A 17,676-nucleotide genomic window follows, 5' to 3' on the forward strand; every position below is an offset into this window, starting at 1 on the left:
AGCTTCCAGTAGAAGTGGTTGAGGCAGGTTCAGTATTGTCACTTAAAGTAAAATTGGATAGGTATATGGACAGGAAAGGAATGGAGGGTTAATGGGCTGAGTGCGGGCCAGTGGGACTAGGTGAGAGTAAGCGTTCGGCACGGACTAGAAGGGCCGAGAAGGCCTGTTTCCGTGCTGTAAATGTTATATGATTATATAAGAATGTTGGAGAGCAGAATTTTCTTCTTTGAAAAAGTGCTCAACATTCCAAAATATTTATCCCCCCTTTCGTTTCTGTTTTAGTCCTCTTGCAAGTAACAAGTCTTGAACCATGCTTTCAACTTTCTGAAGTGAACATAACTAAGAAGCGAAGATTCATTGCCAAGAAAATTTGACACATCCCAACTGCAGAGTGAATTTTGTTGTTCTCAGTATGTTGCACATTCTCAGAAATTTCATCTATTTGTCTTTGAACAGACCTGTTGTTGAATAGAATTGGTTTGTCTTTTTGGTCTGTTGACTTTTGCAAACCCATAATTAGAACCTCCCTAACTGTATGGGGCTTTCCAGATTTAGCAATGAGCAATGAAATGTTGTATGAAGCTCACAAATGCTGCAAGTGCTGCCAAAAGTATTTTGAAATGTTTTTCTTTTCTGAAAGTTTTAACAAAGTGATTGAAAGTAAGCTAAGTTTGCAATCCTTTGAACAATATGGTCAATTATCAGGATATAAGATCAACATAGACAAAACCCAATTACTTTCATATTACTATACCACGAGAAATTGGAAGTAGATATCCTTGGGCATGGCACACAGAGTCTTTCAAATATTTGGGCATCATTATGCCAAAAGATTTGGCAGAATTATCAGAATATAATTATCAGCCTTTACATAAAAAATTAAGGAAGATATGACAAGATGGAACCTGATTCCTTTTTTCAGTCTCAGTTCAAGGATTGAGTCCATTAAAATGAATATACTGCCAAGACTGTTATATCTCTTTCAGACCCTACCAATCGAGATTAATCAATTAAGGATTAGTTAAGGAACTGAGTGCCTGATTCGAGTACGGGAATCGTATTAGCTAAAATTGTATTGCAATGCTGGAAATAAACCAGGAAATAACACGATTTTTTTCAGTCCCGTAAGCGAAATAAAGAAGAAATAAAGAACATTACTTATACTCCACTTCGAGCAACCCCTTCTCAAAGAACGGCGGGTTAGCAAGGGATCAGTTGATTACGTGATCACTGTAATCAATTATGAGGCAGAGGATCAAATGCTTATAGTAAGTAATTAGTTTCTGAAATTATATCTGTAATCCCTTAGCTGACCCCTTGCTACCAAGTGACCCTCTTCCCCACCGCACCCTTTATCGTTCCCACCCCCTTAGAAAATTACACCACCCGGGAAAGGGGCACACTTTGGGAACCACTCAATCAGCTCTATCACAGGCATAACCATCCCCAACCATTGAGGATATCTCCGTGTCTCATGCACCACTAAGAACTCTCACCATCTGCGACACGTCCTCTACTCATTACTACCACCAGGGAGCCTGACAACCCACACTAAAATCAGCTTCATCCCCTCCACCATTCAATTCCTGAATGGTTCCATCAATGCATGAACACGACCTCATTATTATTTTTGCTTTATTTACTTATTTTGATATTAATTGTAATTTTAATGTCTCTGTACTGTACTGCTGTTGCAAAACAATAAATTTCACATCAAGCCAGTGCTAGTAAATCTGATCCTGAGGTAGATTATTATCTAAATAGCGTGATTGTAAATGAGTAAAATTAAAGGGAGCCTTTTTGTTCTTCCGCACGAATCACAAAGAAGTTAGCGGGCTGGGCAAGCAAGTCGTTAAAAAGGGAGGAACTGGAGTTTAAGTTTTGCAGTTTTTGTTAACTGATGTGGGATAGTGGGCATAGTTTTTTTTCTCTTTACCCTTTAATGATTAGAGTAGCATCAAATGCAACCCAAATGGGATTCACCAGACTAATTCCTTGGGATGAGTGGATTTTCCTATCAGGAGAGACTAGATACTTTGAGTCTGCATTCCTTGGAGTTCAGAAAAATGATAGATGACTTATTGAACACACACACTAAGGAGGCTTGACAATGTAGATGTTGAGAGGCTCTCACTTGCGGAGCGTCTCGAACAGGGGATATAGTTGCAAAACTAAGGGGTTGTCATTTAAAACTGAAATATCCATTCTGAAAGAGCTCTTCAACTCTGTTAGGTTTTCGTGCTGATGTAAGGATAGGAAGGATAGAACATTTTTTTCTTCAGATCATGCCTATTTAAAAGTCAGCTTTGGTAACAAAAGCAGCCACCGCGCACGGTGATCCCATTTCTAGTTTATGGACAGCCCACTTCCGGCCGTGATGTCATGAGGAATGCGTCACCGTGTGCCGCCTGTTGTGGTGGAGTGGCTGATTGTTGTGGAGCCGCGGAGTGAATGAGGGGAGGGAGGGAGGTGATCAGCGTGTGAAAACGGACCGATACTGACCGCCGCGCGAAGTCGCCTCCCGCAAGCTGTAAACAGGCAGGATCCCCCCTCCCGCCGGTCCAGGTTGGCGGATTATCTGGAGCCGAGAGCGGGCTGAAGGAGGAGAAAGTTTGTGAGGAGGGATCGGGGTGGTCGAGCAGGCCGCGGACACCGCAACTTCACCCTTCACTCCGCTTCGGTTATTTTTCGCAGCAGAAAGAAAAAGTGAACAAAACCCGGTTAAATGCGGTTCGGGTCCAAAATGATGCCTGTAAGTTAACTTACTCAATTTTGTTTTGGTTAAATTTACACACCATTACTCTATTACTATGCTATCTGTTGATTATTCTGCTATTCTCGTGGGCATCTGTTAAGGGAGACATGCAGTGGCTGTAAATAATATGTCACTACTGAAAGGTATTTCACCTTTCGTCAGAATACAGTAGCTAACGCAGGAAGGCATAAAGGTAGCTCCCTGTTTTGTTTCTGGGGTTGCTTCATTCTGATCCATGGGATCATGGGATATAGGGATTTTCTTCTTTTTAAAATTTGCCTACTCGTACCTCTAATGGATTTTTTTAGAGTTCAAATTTCCAGTTGCTTAACTAAGTAAAGATTTTAAAGCTTGCTCTAATTATGTTATTTTACAAACATTCCTCGATCTTATTATGATTTACGTGTGGTAACAAATTTTACGTGACATGCCGGTGATAATAAACCTGATTCTGGAAAGCTATAGGTCATAAATAAAAATTATCAATGCAATTTACCGAACATTCAGAAAATATCTGACGCCGAAATTGTTATTAACTGTAATGGCATCTGTGCCTTTTGATTTATATGTTGCTTTGTAATATCTGAGCCACGCGTTTACGGGAACGGTATTTGGTTGGAAGCGAGAAAACCTGTTGATAAAGTTGGCCAAAAACACAGGAATAATTAACCACTGACTAGTTTTATACCTTTGCCCCCTATTTAGATTAATGTTCAATGCCTTGTAGGAGTTGGGAAGAATAAACAACAGTCCAAGATCTGAATTATGATTTGATTACTCTGGAACCTCGGAAGATTTTTGCCAAAGTATTCTCTATACATATTAGTTCATTTTTGGAGTTAAATTGGGAAATCAGTTTACTGTTTTAATCTTTTGATTATGAACTGTTTTAATCTTTTGATTATGAAACTGCGGGGGCAAAGTAATGTTGAGTTGCTTGAGATATAAATGTGGTGTTAGTAATGTGAACAGAATCCTGGAGAAATTGCCAGAGATCCAAGTGCAGTGATATTAATTAACTGCCACAATACATCAGTAGAACACTGGAAAAATGACTTTGATGGAACAATTATTGACACTTCAAATTACATTTTCCACAAGACTCATTCAGTAACAGAATTCCCACCTACAGTTAAAACATTTAAAAAAAATATCCAAAAAGGACCCAATTCGATTTCATTTTGTGTGGACTAGAAGTGTGAAACCTAATAGTCTTGCTCAAAATGAAAACATTTAAAATGTATAGATCGGTGGATTTAGCAAATGGTGGGTGCGGCAGGAGGAGAAATGAAAACATTTTCATGCTTTGAACTATTCCCCTATCACTTTGAGACTTGAGATTATGAGATATCACCCTGTTTACCTTTCGGTTACAGAATACAAGTGGTAACATTGATCTTGGAATGTGCCAGTCTGGATATGGATAACTCGAAAAACCCAGATGAACTGGTTGTACAGTTTAAATGGAAGTATTTGTGTTATGTATTTAGGGTTATTACATGTGCTTTGCAGGAAATATGCTGTATGTATGTTTCTTTAAAGGCTAGGTAATATTTCTAGAATTGGAGTTGATGAATGTTGAATTCGTATATGATGAAGGAACTTATAATTCTAAGTCTTGCCTCTTTCTCATTTAGGATTGTCAACAGTCCTGTGTTCAATGGGATTTTCTGTCTCTAAAAAGCTGCCCTGTACGTTTTTTTTCTGTGGGATATCAGTATACTTACAAAGGGAATTCTGCAAATAGATAAATGTAATCGTCATAAAATGAGCAGTTGCTGCCATAACCATGCAATTAACAACAAATATAAAATCTTACTGTTTGATAAGTGTAGTATAATAAGAATAATAAATCTGAGTTGCATTGACTGGAAACTTACACCCAGTATTTCTCCTTGCTGTAATGTTAATGTTTGCATCATCTACGTGACCTGCGTTACTCCTTAGCTGCAACTGCTGCAAGTGATCTGTAAACACTCAGAACTCTTCAGCTTTTACCTCCTCCCTCTCTCCCCCTCCCCCCCCATGCTCTCTGTTTCTTACTGGCAGAAGACTTCTCTGATATTGGTCTTCCCTGGTAGCCATAAAGCAAACCTTCACCCAGTAGTAAACCTGGGAGGAACAGGAGTTTAGGAGTTTCAGTTTAAAGGCCACTATTAGAATAACAAATTAGCCAACACAATTTGATTAATACATTTTGTATTATACTCCCTTTATTGCCTCAATCCTTTTCTGGATTTAAGCTGAACTTTTAGACATTTTTTTTCAACTGCATGTTGATATGTGCTATTTGTAAAACAGCAAATATTCTGTCAGGCAAGTGTTGTGATAATTTCAGTTTCTTCTGCTTTCTATTAGTTTGGCAGGTTGCTGCCAAACTTCATAACAACTAATTTGCTTGCATATAATTTATTAGCACCTTTTGAATTTAGTTTGACATCAGTTTTCAAAATTGTTATAGTTTTGCTCTTATTAATCTTCCCACATTTTTCTTGCAGACTCTGAATAATGATTCTTAACAGAATTAAAAGTCGAATACATCGGTATTGTGATCATATGTGTAGGGAAGGAAAATTATTCCATGATCATGTAAATTATTTTGAATGTAATAGCTGGTTTCCTAGCTGGGATATTATTTTCTAATATTCAGTGTCAAAATTATAGCACTACTGGAAATTGTAATAACACAGGAAGATTTTTATATTTCATTGAGTTTGCTCTGTCTTCCAATCCTATCAATTTATTTCCAAAACCCTGCAAATTTTTCCCTCTTTACTGCCTAAAAAGTGCCATTTATAGGCACTGATTCTGAGTATGCAACACCTCCAAAATGGATTCCAGGTCCTAATTACTGTCGCATTTGACCTTGCATCATTTTCAAAACAAAATTAAATTTGTATTCCAGTTCTTTGAGCAGTCCATTAAGGGAACAGTTCCTTCCTTTGCACCTTATCCAGGCTAGTCATCTCCATAAAATCTCCTCTCAACCAACCATCTTTGCTCCAGGAAAAAGAACAACGGTTTAATTTTATGGATGCAATATTTAATTCCCAGGACTAATCTAGTACAAATCTTTGTTTTTACCTTCGCATCCTTCCTAAGTGGTGATGACCAAAATTGCTCCAATTTATAACCCAATCAGTCTTTTATGTACACACAATTTTTGTGTTACACTTTCTGCCTAGTATTTATGAATATTATTCATATAGTTTACCAACCACTCTTTCAACATACCCTGCTGTTTACTTTCAAGAGTCTACGTGCATGTATTATAGTCTTTCTGAGATGATGCCATTTTGTCTGTTGTCTTGATGTTTTGCCAAAGTGTATAATTTCACAATTCTCTGCATTAAAGTTCATTTGCCTCTTGTTTATCTATTTAACTAGTCTTTCTCGCTGTAGAAAGAGAAATTGCCAGATGAGTCGGTAGAGAAGTCAAATGATTGCTTTAATGAATGAACCAATTTTTGTTTGGGATTTGATAACAAGAGTGAAGCTCAGCATTGAGGGTACAAATATTTTTTTTAAAAAATTAGAGTAAATAAGAGTTTAACAGTTCCAATAAGGGAAGACATTAACAAAGTAAAATACTTAAAAAAAATATATCAGTAAAAGGAGTATTTTTTAATTGTGGTGTAGAATCTAAAACAATTTGTGATATGACAGTTGCCGTATTTACTTACTAAGAATTCTATTTCAGTTTTTACTGGAGATTAGGATATTATAAAAGTGCTTAATGTTCAACTGGTTGAGAGTAAGAGTGATACTAATTGGCAAAGAAAAGAAAAATCAGATGCCAATTGGTCTGAAGTATTGCATCCAAGAGGATGCATTACAGGATCCAGGAACAAATGGGGAAGGCAGACTTTCACAGATTAATTTAACATTAAAGGGAACATATTAATCTCCAAAGGTAAAATGATTATGTATCTAGATTCTCATGTGTAACAACCAGTCTGAATTCCAAATGTTTAGCTGGGGCTTGAGTAAGTAATAGAAATACACTTACAGTGGACTGAAATGCTTGAGGGTAGAGACATTAAGAAAGAGGATGTGCTGGAGCTTTTGAAAGGTATTAAGTTAGATAAGTCGCCGGATGAGATATGTATGCCCCAGGCTACTGTGGGAAGCGAGGGAGGAGAATGCTGAGCCTCTGGCGATGATCTTTACATCATCAGTAGGGATGGGAGAGGTTCCCAAGGATTGGAAGGTTTTGAACATTGTTCAAGGAAGGGAGTAGAGATAACCCAGAAAATTATAGACCAGTGAGTCTTACTTCAGTGGTAGGCAAGTTGTGGGAGAAGATCGTGAGAGGCAGAATTTCTGAGCATCTGGGGAGACATAATCTGATTAGGGATAGTCAGCATGACTTTGTCAAGGGCAGGTTGTGCCATACGAGCTTGATTGAATTCTTTGAGGATGTAATAAAGCACATTGATGTAAGTAGAGCAGCGAATGTAGTTATGGATTTCATAAAGGCGTTTGATAAGGTTCCCCATGTAAGGCTCCTTCAGAAATGAGGCATGGGATCCAAGGAAACCTTGCTTTGTGGATCCAGATCTGGCTTGCCCACAGAAGGCAAAGGGTGGTTGTAGTTGGTTTGTATTCTGTATGGGAGGTTGGTGACCAATGTTGTTCCACAGGAATTTGTCTGTGATCCCTCCTCTTTGTGATTTTTATATATGACCTGGTTGAGGAAGTAGAAGGATGGGTTAGTAAGTTTGCTGATGACACAAAAATTGGGGGGTGTTGAGGATAGTGTGGAGTGTTGTCAACATGACATCGATAGAATGCAGAATTGGGCTGAGAGGTGGCAGATGGAGTTCAACACAGATAAGTGTGAAGTTGTTCATTTCGGTCGGTCAAATTTGATGACAGAACACAGTATAAGACTCGTGGCAGTGTGGAGGGTCAGAACAATCTTGGGATCCATGCCCATAGGACACTTCAAAGCTGCTGTGCAGATTGAGGGTATTGTTAAGATGTATGGTGTGATGGCTTTCATCAACCTTGGGATTGAGTTCAAGAACCGAGAGGTAATGTTATAGCTATATAAGACCTTCATTAGACCCCATTTGAAGTACTGTGTTCAGTTCTGGTCACCTCACTACAGGAAGGATGTGGATTCTATAGAGAAAGTGCAGAGGAGATTTACAAGGATGTTGCCTGGATTGGAGAGCATGCCTTATGAGAATAGGTTGAGTAAATTTGGCCTTTTCTCCTTGGAGTTACAGAGAATAAGAGATGAACTGATAGAGGTGTATAAGATGATATGAGGCATTGATCGTGTGGATAGCTAGAGGCTTTTTCCCAGGACTGAAATGACTAACAGGAGAGGATATAGTTTTAAGGTGCTTATAGGTAGGTACAAGGGAGATGTCAGAGGTAAGTTTTTCATACTAAGAGTGGTGGGTGTATGGAATGCACTGCCAGTGATGGTGGTAAAGGCGGATACAATAGGATCTTTTAAGACACTCTTCGACAGGTACATGAAGCTTAGAAAAATAGAGGGCTACGTGGTAGGGAAATTTGAAGCAGTTTCTAGAGTAGGTTACATGGTCGACACAATATTGTGGGCTGAAGGGCCTGTAATGTGCTGTAGATTTCTGTTTATTTCAGCTGGAAGGGTACATGGACTAGGAAATCTCTTGTGTTTATCATGATCTAGTTTTATTTGAGCTGATGTGGGGAGGTTGAAGATTTTTAAAAGATTTTCAGAGTTTATAATTTTGTAGTGCAGGGTAGGTAAAAGTTTATCCTTCTCCATTAATACTATATATTTGAATCAAGAGCAAAAAGAAAACACTGTTTATTGAGAATTAAAATTGAGGTATTTCCTTTCTAAGTTTATTAGTTAAGGTTAAAATTGTTAACACGCAGGATACAATGCATGAGGAAAAATTATTTCATGGAGCTGTTATCAGAGAAGGAAGCCATTCAGCATATCATGTATGTGCTAGCTGTCAGAACAACTCTCTGGCTTCACTTACTAGCCTTTTTTTTCTATAATCTTGCAAATTTTTCCTTGCCAGGTATTCAGTTCTTTTTTTTTGAAGGTCAATGTTCCTCTATCACATCTGCAGCTTCCATTTGCACACTGCAAAAATATTTGTTAAAAAAATTATTTTCTTCCCTACCCCACCATTTTTATATCTAGTTTATCGCCCCCTCTGTGAAATGGAACAGCCTCCCACTAATTGTACTTCCATCATGAATTTGTATATTTATTCTGTCATCAATCTTTTTCAAAGAGAGTGAAGTTGAAATTGATGATGATGACAAATCAATGTACTGCTCCCTATTCCTTCTAAAATGGTTGGTAGCACTGAGTCATGTTGGTGTTTTGTAACTTTAATGTGTGCCATTGAAATCCAAATTCGAACCTCAAGATCTGATGCTCGAAAAAAGAATAAATAGATTTATTCAAAAGGAAGAACAGGCATTCCTGCCTAAATAGCCCTTCACTTAAAAAAAATGTTAGAATAAATAGAATAAAATAGGAGCATGTATTTAAGTGAAATTGTGTATTCTCTGGTAGGTAACGTTCAGAATTGATATTTCATACATCAATATTTTAAGCATGATTTTAATTGTATTGTGAACAAAAACATGGCACAGAAATCTCAGCAGTTCCTTTTTGTTAACTGAACTACATTGAAGGTTTTATTGTTTTATTTTGGGAAGACTTGTTCATAGAGAGTCCTTGAAACAGTTGTCTTATTAACAAGACATACTGAAGTCACACTTTTAGGATAGCTACATCTTCTAAGGTACTTTATGACACAGAACATAGCCCAGTATAGGCTATTCAGCCCACAATGTTGTGCTGACCCATGTAAATCTATTCCATGATCAATCTAACTCTTCCCTCCTACCCTCTATTCTTATTACATCTATATAATTTTCCTAAAACCTACCTCTGAGATCTTAACTCACCTGCTGAAATAGATGTCCTCTGGTATTGGCTGTTGCCGACTTGGGATTCAAGCATTGGTTGTCTTCGCTGTCTATGCTTCTCATAATCTTAGAAACCTCTATCAAGTTGCTTGTCATCATCCTTTCTTCAAAGTTCAAAGTAAATTCATTATCAAAGTATGTAATTTTCTTGTGGAGATTCACACTAGAACGAAGAAATACAATAGAATCAATGAAAATCTACACACAAACAAGACAGCCAAGTAACCAATGTGCAAAAGAGGACAAAATTGTGCAAAAACAAAAATAATAACAAATAAATAATAAATCAGTAACACTAGAGTCCTTGAAATTGAGTCCATAGGTTGTGGAATCTCTCTGTGTTTTGATGAGTGAAGTTATCCACACTGATTCGGAAGCCTGATAGTTGAAGGGTAATAACTGTTTGTGATTCTGGTGATGTGGCATCTAAGGCTCCTGTACTTGCTTCCTGATAGCCACAGTGAGAAGAGAGCATTGTCTGGATTTTGGGGGTCCTTGAATGATGGAACTGTTTTATTATGGCAGTGTTTCTTAGATGTGCTCAATTACATCTCAGTATTTAAAACTATCATCCCCTCAAAACTAATCAGTAAACTCCAAGACCTGGGCCTCAATACCGCCTTGTGTAATTGGATCCTGGATTTCCTCACTTGTAGTTTTTAACCAGTCCAGTCAGTTTGGATTGGCAAAAACCTCTCCTCTACAATCTCCATCAGCACAGGAGCACCACAGGGATGTGTACTTAGACCCCTGCTCTACACCTATGACTGTGTGGCTAAGTACAGCTCCAACTTCATATACAAGTTTGCTGTTGTGGGCTGTCTCAAAAGTGGTGATGAATCAGCGTACAGGAGAGTGAGTGAAACTTTTGATTAAGTGGTGTAATAACAGCAGTCTGTCAATCAGTGTCAATAAGACCAAGGAACTGATTGTAGACTTCAGGAGGGAGAAACCTGAGGTCCATGAGCCAGTACTCATTGGAGGATCAGAGGCAGTGAGGGTCAGTAGCTTTAAAGTCCTGGGTGTCACTATCTCAGAGGACCTGCACTGGACCCATCATATAAATATAATTACAAAGAAAGCACAACAGTGCCTCTACTTCCTCAAGAGTCTATGGATATTTGGCATGTTATCAAAAACCTTGGCAAACGTCTGTAGATGTGTGGAGAAAAGTGTGCTGACTGGCTGCATTATGGCCTGGTTTGGGAATACCAATGCCTGGAAAATCCTGCAAAAGGTAGTGGATTTGGCCCGGTACATCACAGATAAAACCCTCCCAACCTTTGAGCACGCCTGCATGTAGAAAAGCAGCATCCATCATGTAGGATCCTCACCACCCAGTCTATGCTCTTTTCTCACTGCTGCCATCAGGTAGAAGGTACAAGTGCCTCAGGAATCACACCACCAAGTCCGAGAACAGTTACTACCCTTCAACCATCAGGCTCTTGAACAAAAGAAGATAGCTACACTCATTTAAAGATTCTTTTATCTTGTTATTTCATGCTCATTATTTATTGCTATTTATTTATTATCTGCATTTGTACAGTTTGTTGTTCATTGATCCTGTTTACAGCCACCATTCTATAGATTTGCTAAGTATGCCCACAGGAAAAAAGGATCTTAAGGTTCTATGTGGTGACATGTGTACTGATATGAATTTTACTTTAAACTTTGATGGGGAGGGCTTTTCCTGTGATGGACTGGGCTGTATCCACTACCTTTTGTAGATTTTTCTGTCCTTGGGCTTGGTGTTTCCATATCAGACCATATGATACAACCAGTCAATATACCCTGCAACGCGCATCTAAAAGAAATTCATCAAAGTTTTAGATGACATACTGAATCTGTGCAAACTTCAAAGAAAGTAGAGGTGCTGTATAATGGTACTTACATGCTGGTCCCAGGATAGATCCTTTGAAATGATCATGCCAAGACATTTACAGTTGCTGATCCTCTGAGGAGGACTGGCTCTGGTTTCCTCCTCTGATTAATAATTAGCTCCTTGATCTTGCTGACATTGAGTGTGAGGTTGTTATTGTGGCACCACTCAGCCAGATTTTCAATCTCCCTCCTATATGCTCATTTGGCCAACAACAGAGATGCCATCAGCAAACATAAATATAGCTTTGGAGTGTACTTAGCCTCTCAGCCATAAGTATAAAACAAATGGAACAGAGGGCAAAACACACAGCCTTGTGGTGCATCTTTGCTGATGGTATTTGTGGAGGTGATGTTGTCAGTCTAATCTGACTGGGGTTTCCAAGTGAGGAAATGGAGGATTCAGTTGCACAATAAGATGTCGAGGCCCAGCTATTGGAGCTTATTGATTAGTTTTGAGGAGATTATTAGTTCAGAGGGCTATGGGTAACCCCAGGTAATTTCTAAAGTAAGAACAGCATTGTGATCCAAAGGGCCTGTACTGTGCTGTAGGTTTTCTATGATAGTATTGAGTGCTGAGCTGTAGTAAATGCAGAGCATCCTAATTTCTGCATCCTCTGTTGAGATGCTGTAGGAGGGCTGAGTGAAGACCCAAGGAACTAGCATCTGTTGGGACCTGTTATGATGACAGGCAGATTGGAGTGGATCCAAGTCACTCTGACTGGAGTTAATATGTTTCATGACCAACCTCTCAAAGCACTTCATCATAGTGGATGAAGAGAAAAGCTCCCTATCACTTAACCTTTCCTCATAGTTCATGTTCTCTAATCCAGGCAGGTCCTGTTAAATCTTCTGTGCACCCTCTCTAAAGCTTCCACATCCTTCCTATAAATGTGGTATAACCAGAATTTTACAGAGCTACAGTATTACCTCGCAGCTCTTGAAGTCAATCACCTGACTAATGAAAACCAGCACAACTTGTGTTTTCTTAATCACCTTATCAACTTGCGCAGTCACTTTGAGTGATCTATGAACGTGGACTCTGTTCCTTCACACGGCTACGCAGCCTGCTATTAACCTTGTTTTCTGCTTTCAGGCTCAACCTTCCAAAAGGAATCACTTCACACTTTTACCATTGAACCCCATCTGCATCCTGTCAATGTCCTGCTGTAGCCTATGGCAACTTTCTACATTATCCATAACACCGCCTTTGCGTCATCTGCAAACTTCCTAACCTTCCCAGTACAGTCCAGACTCCATCCACGTGCTTTGTGTTTGTGTGTGTGTGGGGGGGGGGGGGGGGGGAAGAGGTCAGAGAAATTCCCCTTCAGATACCCTTTACATCCTCTACTTTTCACCCTAAACCTATGCCATGGGTAAAATATTCATACTGTTCACCCTCTTCATAATTTTGTGTACTTATGTTTGGTCACTCCTTAAATTACTTGTGGAAAAAGAAAAGAAACCCAGCCAATCTGACTTCACCTTATTACTCAAGTTACTGCAATCCAGGCAATTCCTGGTGAACCTCCTTTGCACCTTTCTTGTGCAGTCACATCCGTTCAAAAGCGTGGCACCAGAACTATCCTCAACAATAATTTCATTTTGACATTGAGTGGCATTAGCATTGAATTACCCCACCCTTCTCATCCTGTGTCATCATAAACTTAATTGGATCATCCAGATGAATACTGTGATGATGAGCAGGTCAGAGTCTGCATGTCCTGAAGCAAGTGACTCACCTCATGACACCCTGAAGCCTTTTCACCACCACTAGGGCCCAAGTTGGGAGTGTAATTGAATAGTGGTACTTGCATGAATGAATGCGGCTCTAACAATCATGAAGCACCACGACTTGACTTTCAAGACTAAGGAGTCCACTTGATTGGTTTTCAATTATCCTCATTCAGTCATTAAAACCTCCACTACTAGTGAACAATGGCTGCAGTGTGTACCATCTACAAAATGCATTGTATTAATGGCCTGGCAGCTCCCTGCAGCTTCACCCCATTTCTCCCATCAATGTCACAGATAACTGGTGCACAGAAATGCTGCCTTCTGCCAGTTCCACTCTAAACTGCATACCATACTGACGTGGAAATATATTGACACTCTTCATCACTGCTGGATGTGAATCATAGGATCCCTATCTAGCAGTGAATGTAGTGGTTCAAGCAAATGGATCACTATTCTGCTCTCAAACAATTAAGTTATGGCAGGGTTAAAATCAGATTTATTGTCACTTTTATAAAGTGAAATTTGTTGTTTTGTGGCAGTGCTACAGTACAAAGTCATAAAAACGATTATAAGTTACAAAAAGAAGTAAAGCAGTGTAAAAAAAGGAATAACAAGATGGTGTTCATTGACCATTCAGAAATCTGATAGCTGAGGAGAAGAAGCTGTTTCTGAATCAGTGAGTACATCTTGAGGCTCCTGAAACACCTCCCCAATAGTAGTGATGAGAAAAGAGCATGTCCCAGTTGAATGGAATTGAATTGAATTGACTTTATTTCTTACATCCGTCACATACACGAGGAGTAAAAATCTTACTGTTACGTCTCCTTCTCAACATGCAATCATAGCAGTTTATTGTAATTTATAAATAGAACAGTCAATGTAATATAGAGGACACTCAAGTCAATGTGAGTTAATCAGTCTGATGGCCTGGTGGAAGAAGCTGTCCCACAGTCTGTTGGTTCTGGCTTTTACGCTGCAGTACCTCTTGCCAGATGGTAGCAGCTGGAATAGAATGTGGTTGGGATGGCTTGGGTCCCCAATGATCCTATGGGTCCTTTTTACACATCTGTCCTTATAAATGTCCTGGATCATGGGAAGTTCACAACCACAGATGCACTGGGCTGTCCGCACCACTCTCTTCAGAGTCCTGCGATTAAGGGAGGTACAGTTTCCATACCAAGCAGTGATGCAGCCAGTCAGGATGCTCTCAATTGTGCCCCTGTAGAAAGTTCTTAGGATTTGGGGGCCCATACCAAACTTCCTCAACCGTCTGAGGTGAAAGAGGTACTGTTGTGCCTTTTTCACCACACAGCTGGTGTGTACAGAACATGAGGTCCTCGGTGATGTGAATGCCGAGGAATTTGAAGCTGTTTATCCTCTCAACCCCAGATCCATTGATATCCATAAGGGTCAGACCATCTCCATTCCTCCTGTAATCCACAACCTTTGTTTTTGCAACATTGAGGGAGAGGTTGTTTTCTTGACACCACTGTGTCAGAGAGAGATGACTTCTGCCCTGTAGGCCACCTCGTTATTATTTGAGATAAGGTCAATCAATGTAATGTATTAATTGTTATAGCTTGCTGTAGCGGTGTGCTACACGCAGCGCTGAAACAGTGACACGGAGTCGGTGAGCTGCAGTTGCAAAAGAGGTTTACTCAAACTTCATGGCCTCGCTTTTAAAGCCTTCCTGATCCCGCCCTCCCCGGGCGGGAATGCTATAGGGGGGCGCGGGCTTTTCCCCTTGCTGGTGAAGCAGGCTTGGTGTCCTCTTTGGGACCGGCCTCAATGCCGGCGTGCGCCGCTTTGTGAGCCGGTTCGAGTGTGCTGGGAAGTGGGTCGCCACATAGCCATCATTTCTTGGAGAAGGTATTGTTGTCTGAACAACTGGTACATTTTGTAGTAATTTTACAAAGGATAAATTTTGCTGATTTCTAAGAACAAGAGGGTTATAAGTGTAGCCCCTCACTGGCCTGCTATAGAAACTTGGCTTGTTGCCAGCCCCGCTAACAGCCACAGGACTCCGGTGAGAAGGCCACCTTTCATGAACAATGTTCTGATAAATGAAACCTTGATTTGAGAAATAGACAATTGTCAGCGGACAAGAAATAAGTTATAAAGGAAGTATATTTACACATTTCAGCTTTATCAAACAGATAGGGAAAAAGAATAGGGGCAAAAATAAAAGGGCCCATTACAATTAAGCCAGTCTAAATCTGCCCAGCGGCAGAGCTCATCTTGAAGCTGTCTTTTACTCATGCTCTGGATCTACAGTCTGCGCGAAAGCACGCAACACATCATGAATGTCACTTGAACGCCATCTCGAACGAACGGCTGCTCTCTCCTTGGAGCCATTCATCTGCACAAAGCACCTTGTGCAGTGGGGATACTCCTTCCCATGGCATCCTCAGCCATCTTCCCTCCTGTCTTCTCTGCAGCTGTCACCAAAAAGACCGTGAACCCCGCCAGTGTCCATCACAAATCTCTCTCCACCCAGCTTTCTGTAGAACCTTCTCCCAATTCCACCATCCTGATTGGCTCACACAACATTCATAAGTTGAACATCATGACCTCTTATCCTTGCCCAAACCCAAAGATGCTATCAGCAAGACACAGTGCTTCTACAGAAAGCTACGAAATGTAATACCCTACAGTATTAGCAGTAAAAGTCTTAACCAAGTAAAGTCAAGTCACTTTTACTGTCATTTCATCCATAACTGCTGGTACAGTACATAGTAAAAATGATGCACTGTTTTTCAGGACCATGGTGTAACATGACACAGTACAAAAATTACACTGAACTACATAAAAAAGACAACACAGAGAAAAAAAAATCACACAACTACACTAGACTACAGACCTACCCAGGACTGCATAAAGTTCACAGAACAGTGCAGGCATTACAATAAATAATAAATAATAGGGCAAGGTGTCAGGCCAGGTGCTGGGTATTGAGGAGTCTGATAGCTTGGGGGAAGAAACTGTTACATAGTCTGGTTGTGAGAGCCCGAATGCTTCAGTCAGGAGGGAGAAGAGATTGTTTGAGGGCTGCATGGGGTCCTTCATAATGCTGTTTGCTTTGCGGATGCAGCATGTTGTGTAAATGTCCGTGATGGCAGGAAGAGAGACCCCAATTATCTTCTCAGCTGACCTCTCTATCCGCTGCAGGGTCTTGTGATCCAAGATGGTGCAATTTCCGAACCAGGCAGTGATGCAGCTGCTCAGGATGCTCTCAATACAACTCCTGTAGAATGTGATGAGGATGGGTGGGGGGTGTGGGAGATGGACTTTCCACAGCCTTCGCAGAAAGTAGAGACACTGCTGGGCTTTCTTTGCTGTGGAGCTGGTGTTGAGGGACCAGGTGAGATTCTCTGCCAGGTGAAACCAAGAAATTTGGTGCTCTTAACGATCTCTACCAAGGAGCCGTAAATGTTCAGCAGAGAGTGGTCGTTCCGTGACCTCCTGAAATCAACAACCATCTCTTTTGTTTTGTTCACATTCAGAGACAGGTTGTTGGCTCTGCACCAGTCTGTTAACCGCTGCACCTCCTCTCTGTACGCTGACCCGTCGTTCATGTTGATGAGACCCACCACAGTCGTGTCATCGGCGAACTTGATGATGTGGTTCGAGCTGTGTGTTGCAGCACAGTCATGGGTCAGCAGGGCATTACACAAGATAAAAGTCAAAATGGCATAGAAGGAAATACTGCAATAATGCATTATGAATAGAGATTCATATTCTTTTTGTTAAAATTTTAGTAGTTTCATAAATTGAAAATGTGTTTTCAAAAGTGTATAAATCTAATATTTGTCTATCTAGGAGTACACATTGTGCTGACATACGGATGAGATTTACATTCATTTTTAGTCATTTTAAAAATATAATGATTTTATTTTCTAACCTTTGGGGAAGTGTGTAAAACATCACTACGACAATAGAAGGACAATAGCTTCAGTTTGGGATATGGTATCGAGGGAAAAAAGTACTGTAGCTAGGGTTACCGTGATACTACAACACATAGTTTTCTTATCACAATCCCTCCTACAATACATCACTTCCTGCACCATTTCCTTTTTCTTATCTGTTCAGTATTTGTTCACGAGACAATGGTGATTTGTGTAGTTGAGATAATCAGTGTGGGAAATTTTCAAAAGCTTCTTAATACAATCTGTGAGTTAAATGTTTGTGTTTAGTAGAGAGGAATTTTGCTTCTTCCCTTAAAGTGATTTGCAAATATTTAGATGATGTCTGTTGTGCAGTAAATAATGACTGCAAGTTTTGCATCCGAGCTCTTAATTTATTTTCATTTCATTAAGTTTCAAGTTATCATGAGAAATTTTATCAAATAT

General features: G+C 39.9%; 1 protein-coding gene across 2 annotated transcripts in view; it reads left to right on the forward strand.

Moving 5' to 3' along the window:
- Positions 1 to 17,676, forward strand: part of LOC132402721 (apoptosis-stimulating of p53 protein 2-like) — a 102,575-nt gene that overhangs the window by 18,298 nt on the left and 66,601 nt on the right. The window contains exon 1 of one of the 2 annotated variants that reach the window (XM_059985686.1): positions 2,388 to 2,752. The exons of the other annotated variant lie outside the window; for it this stretch is intronic. Within the exon in view, the coding sequence (XP_059841669.1) occupies positions 2,726 to 2,752 (27 nt within the window). The 5' untranslated portion in view covers positions 2,388 to 2,725. Of the gene's footprint in view, positions 1 to 2,387; positions 2,753 to 17,676 lie in introns of those variants that run through there. 2 annotated transcript variants of the gene reach the window in all.

This window comes from Hypanus sabinus, chromosome 12 (assembly GCF_030144855.1).
Source record: "Hypanus sabinus isolate sHypSab1 chromosome 12, sHypSab1.hap1, whole genome shotgun sequence".
Taxonomy (NCBI): domain Eukaryota; kingdom Metazoa; phylum Chordata; class Chondrichthyes; order Myliobatiformes; family Dasyatidae; genus Hypanus; species Hypanus sabinus.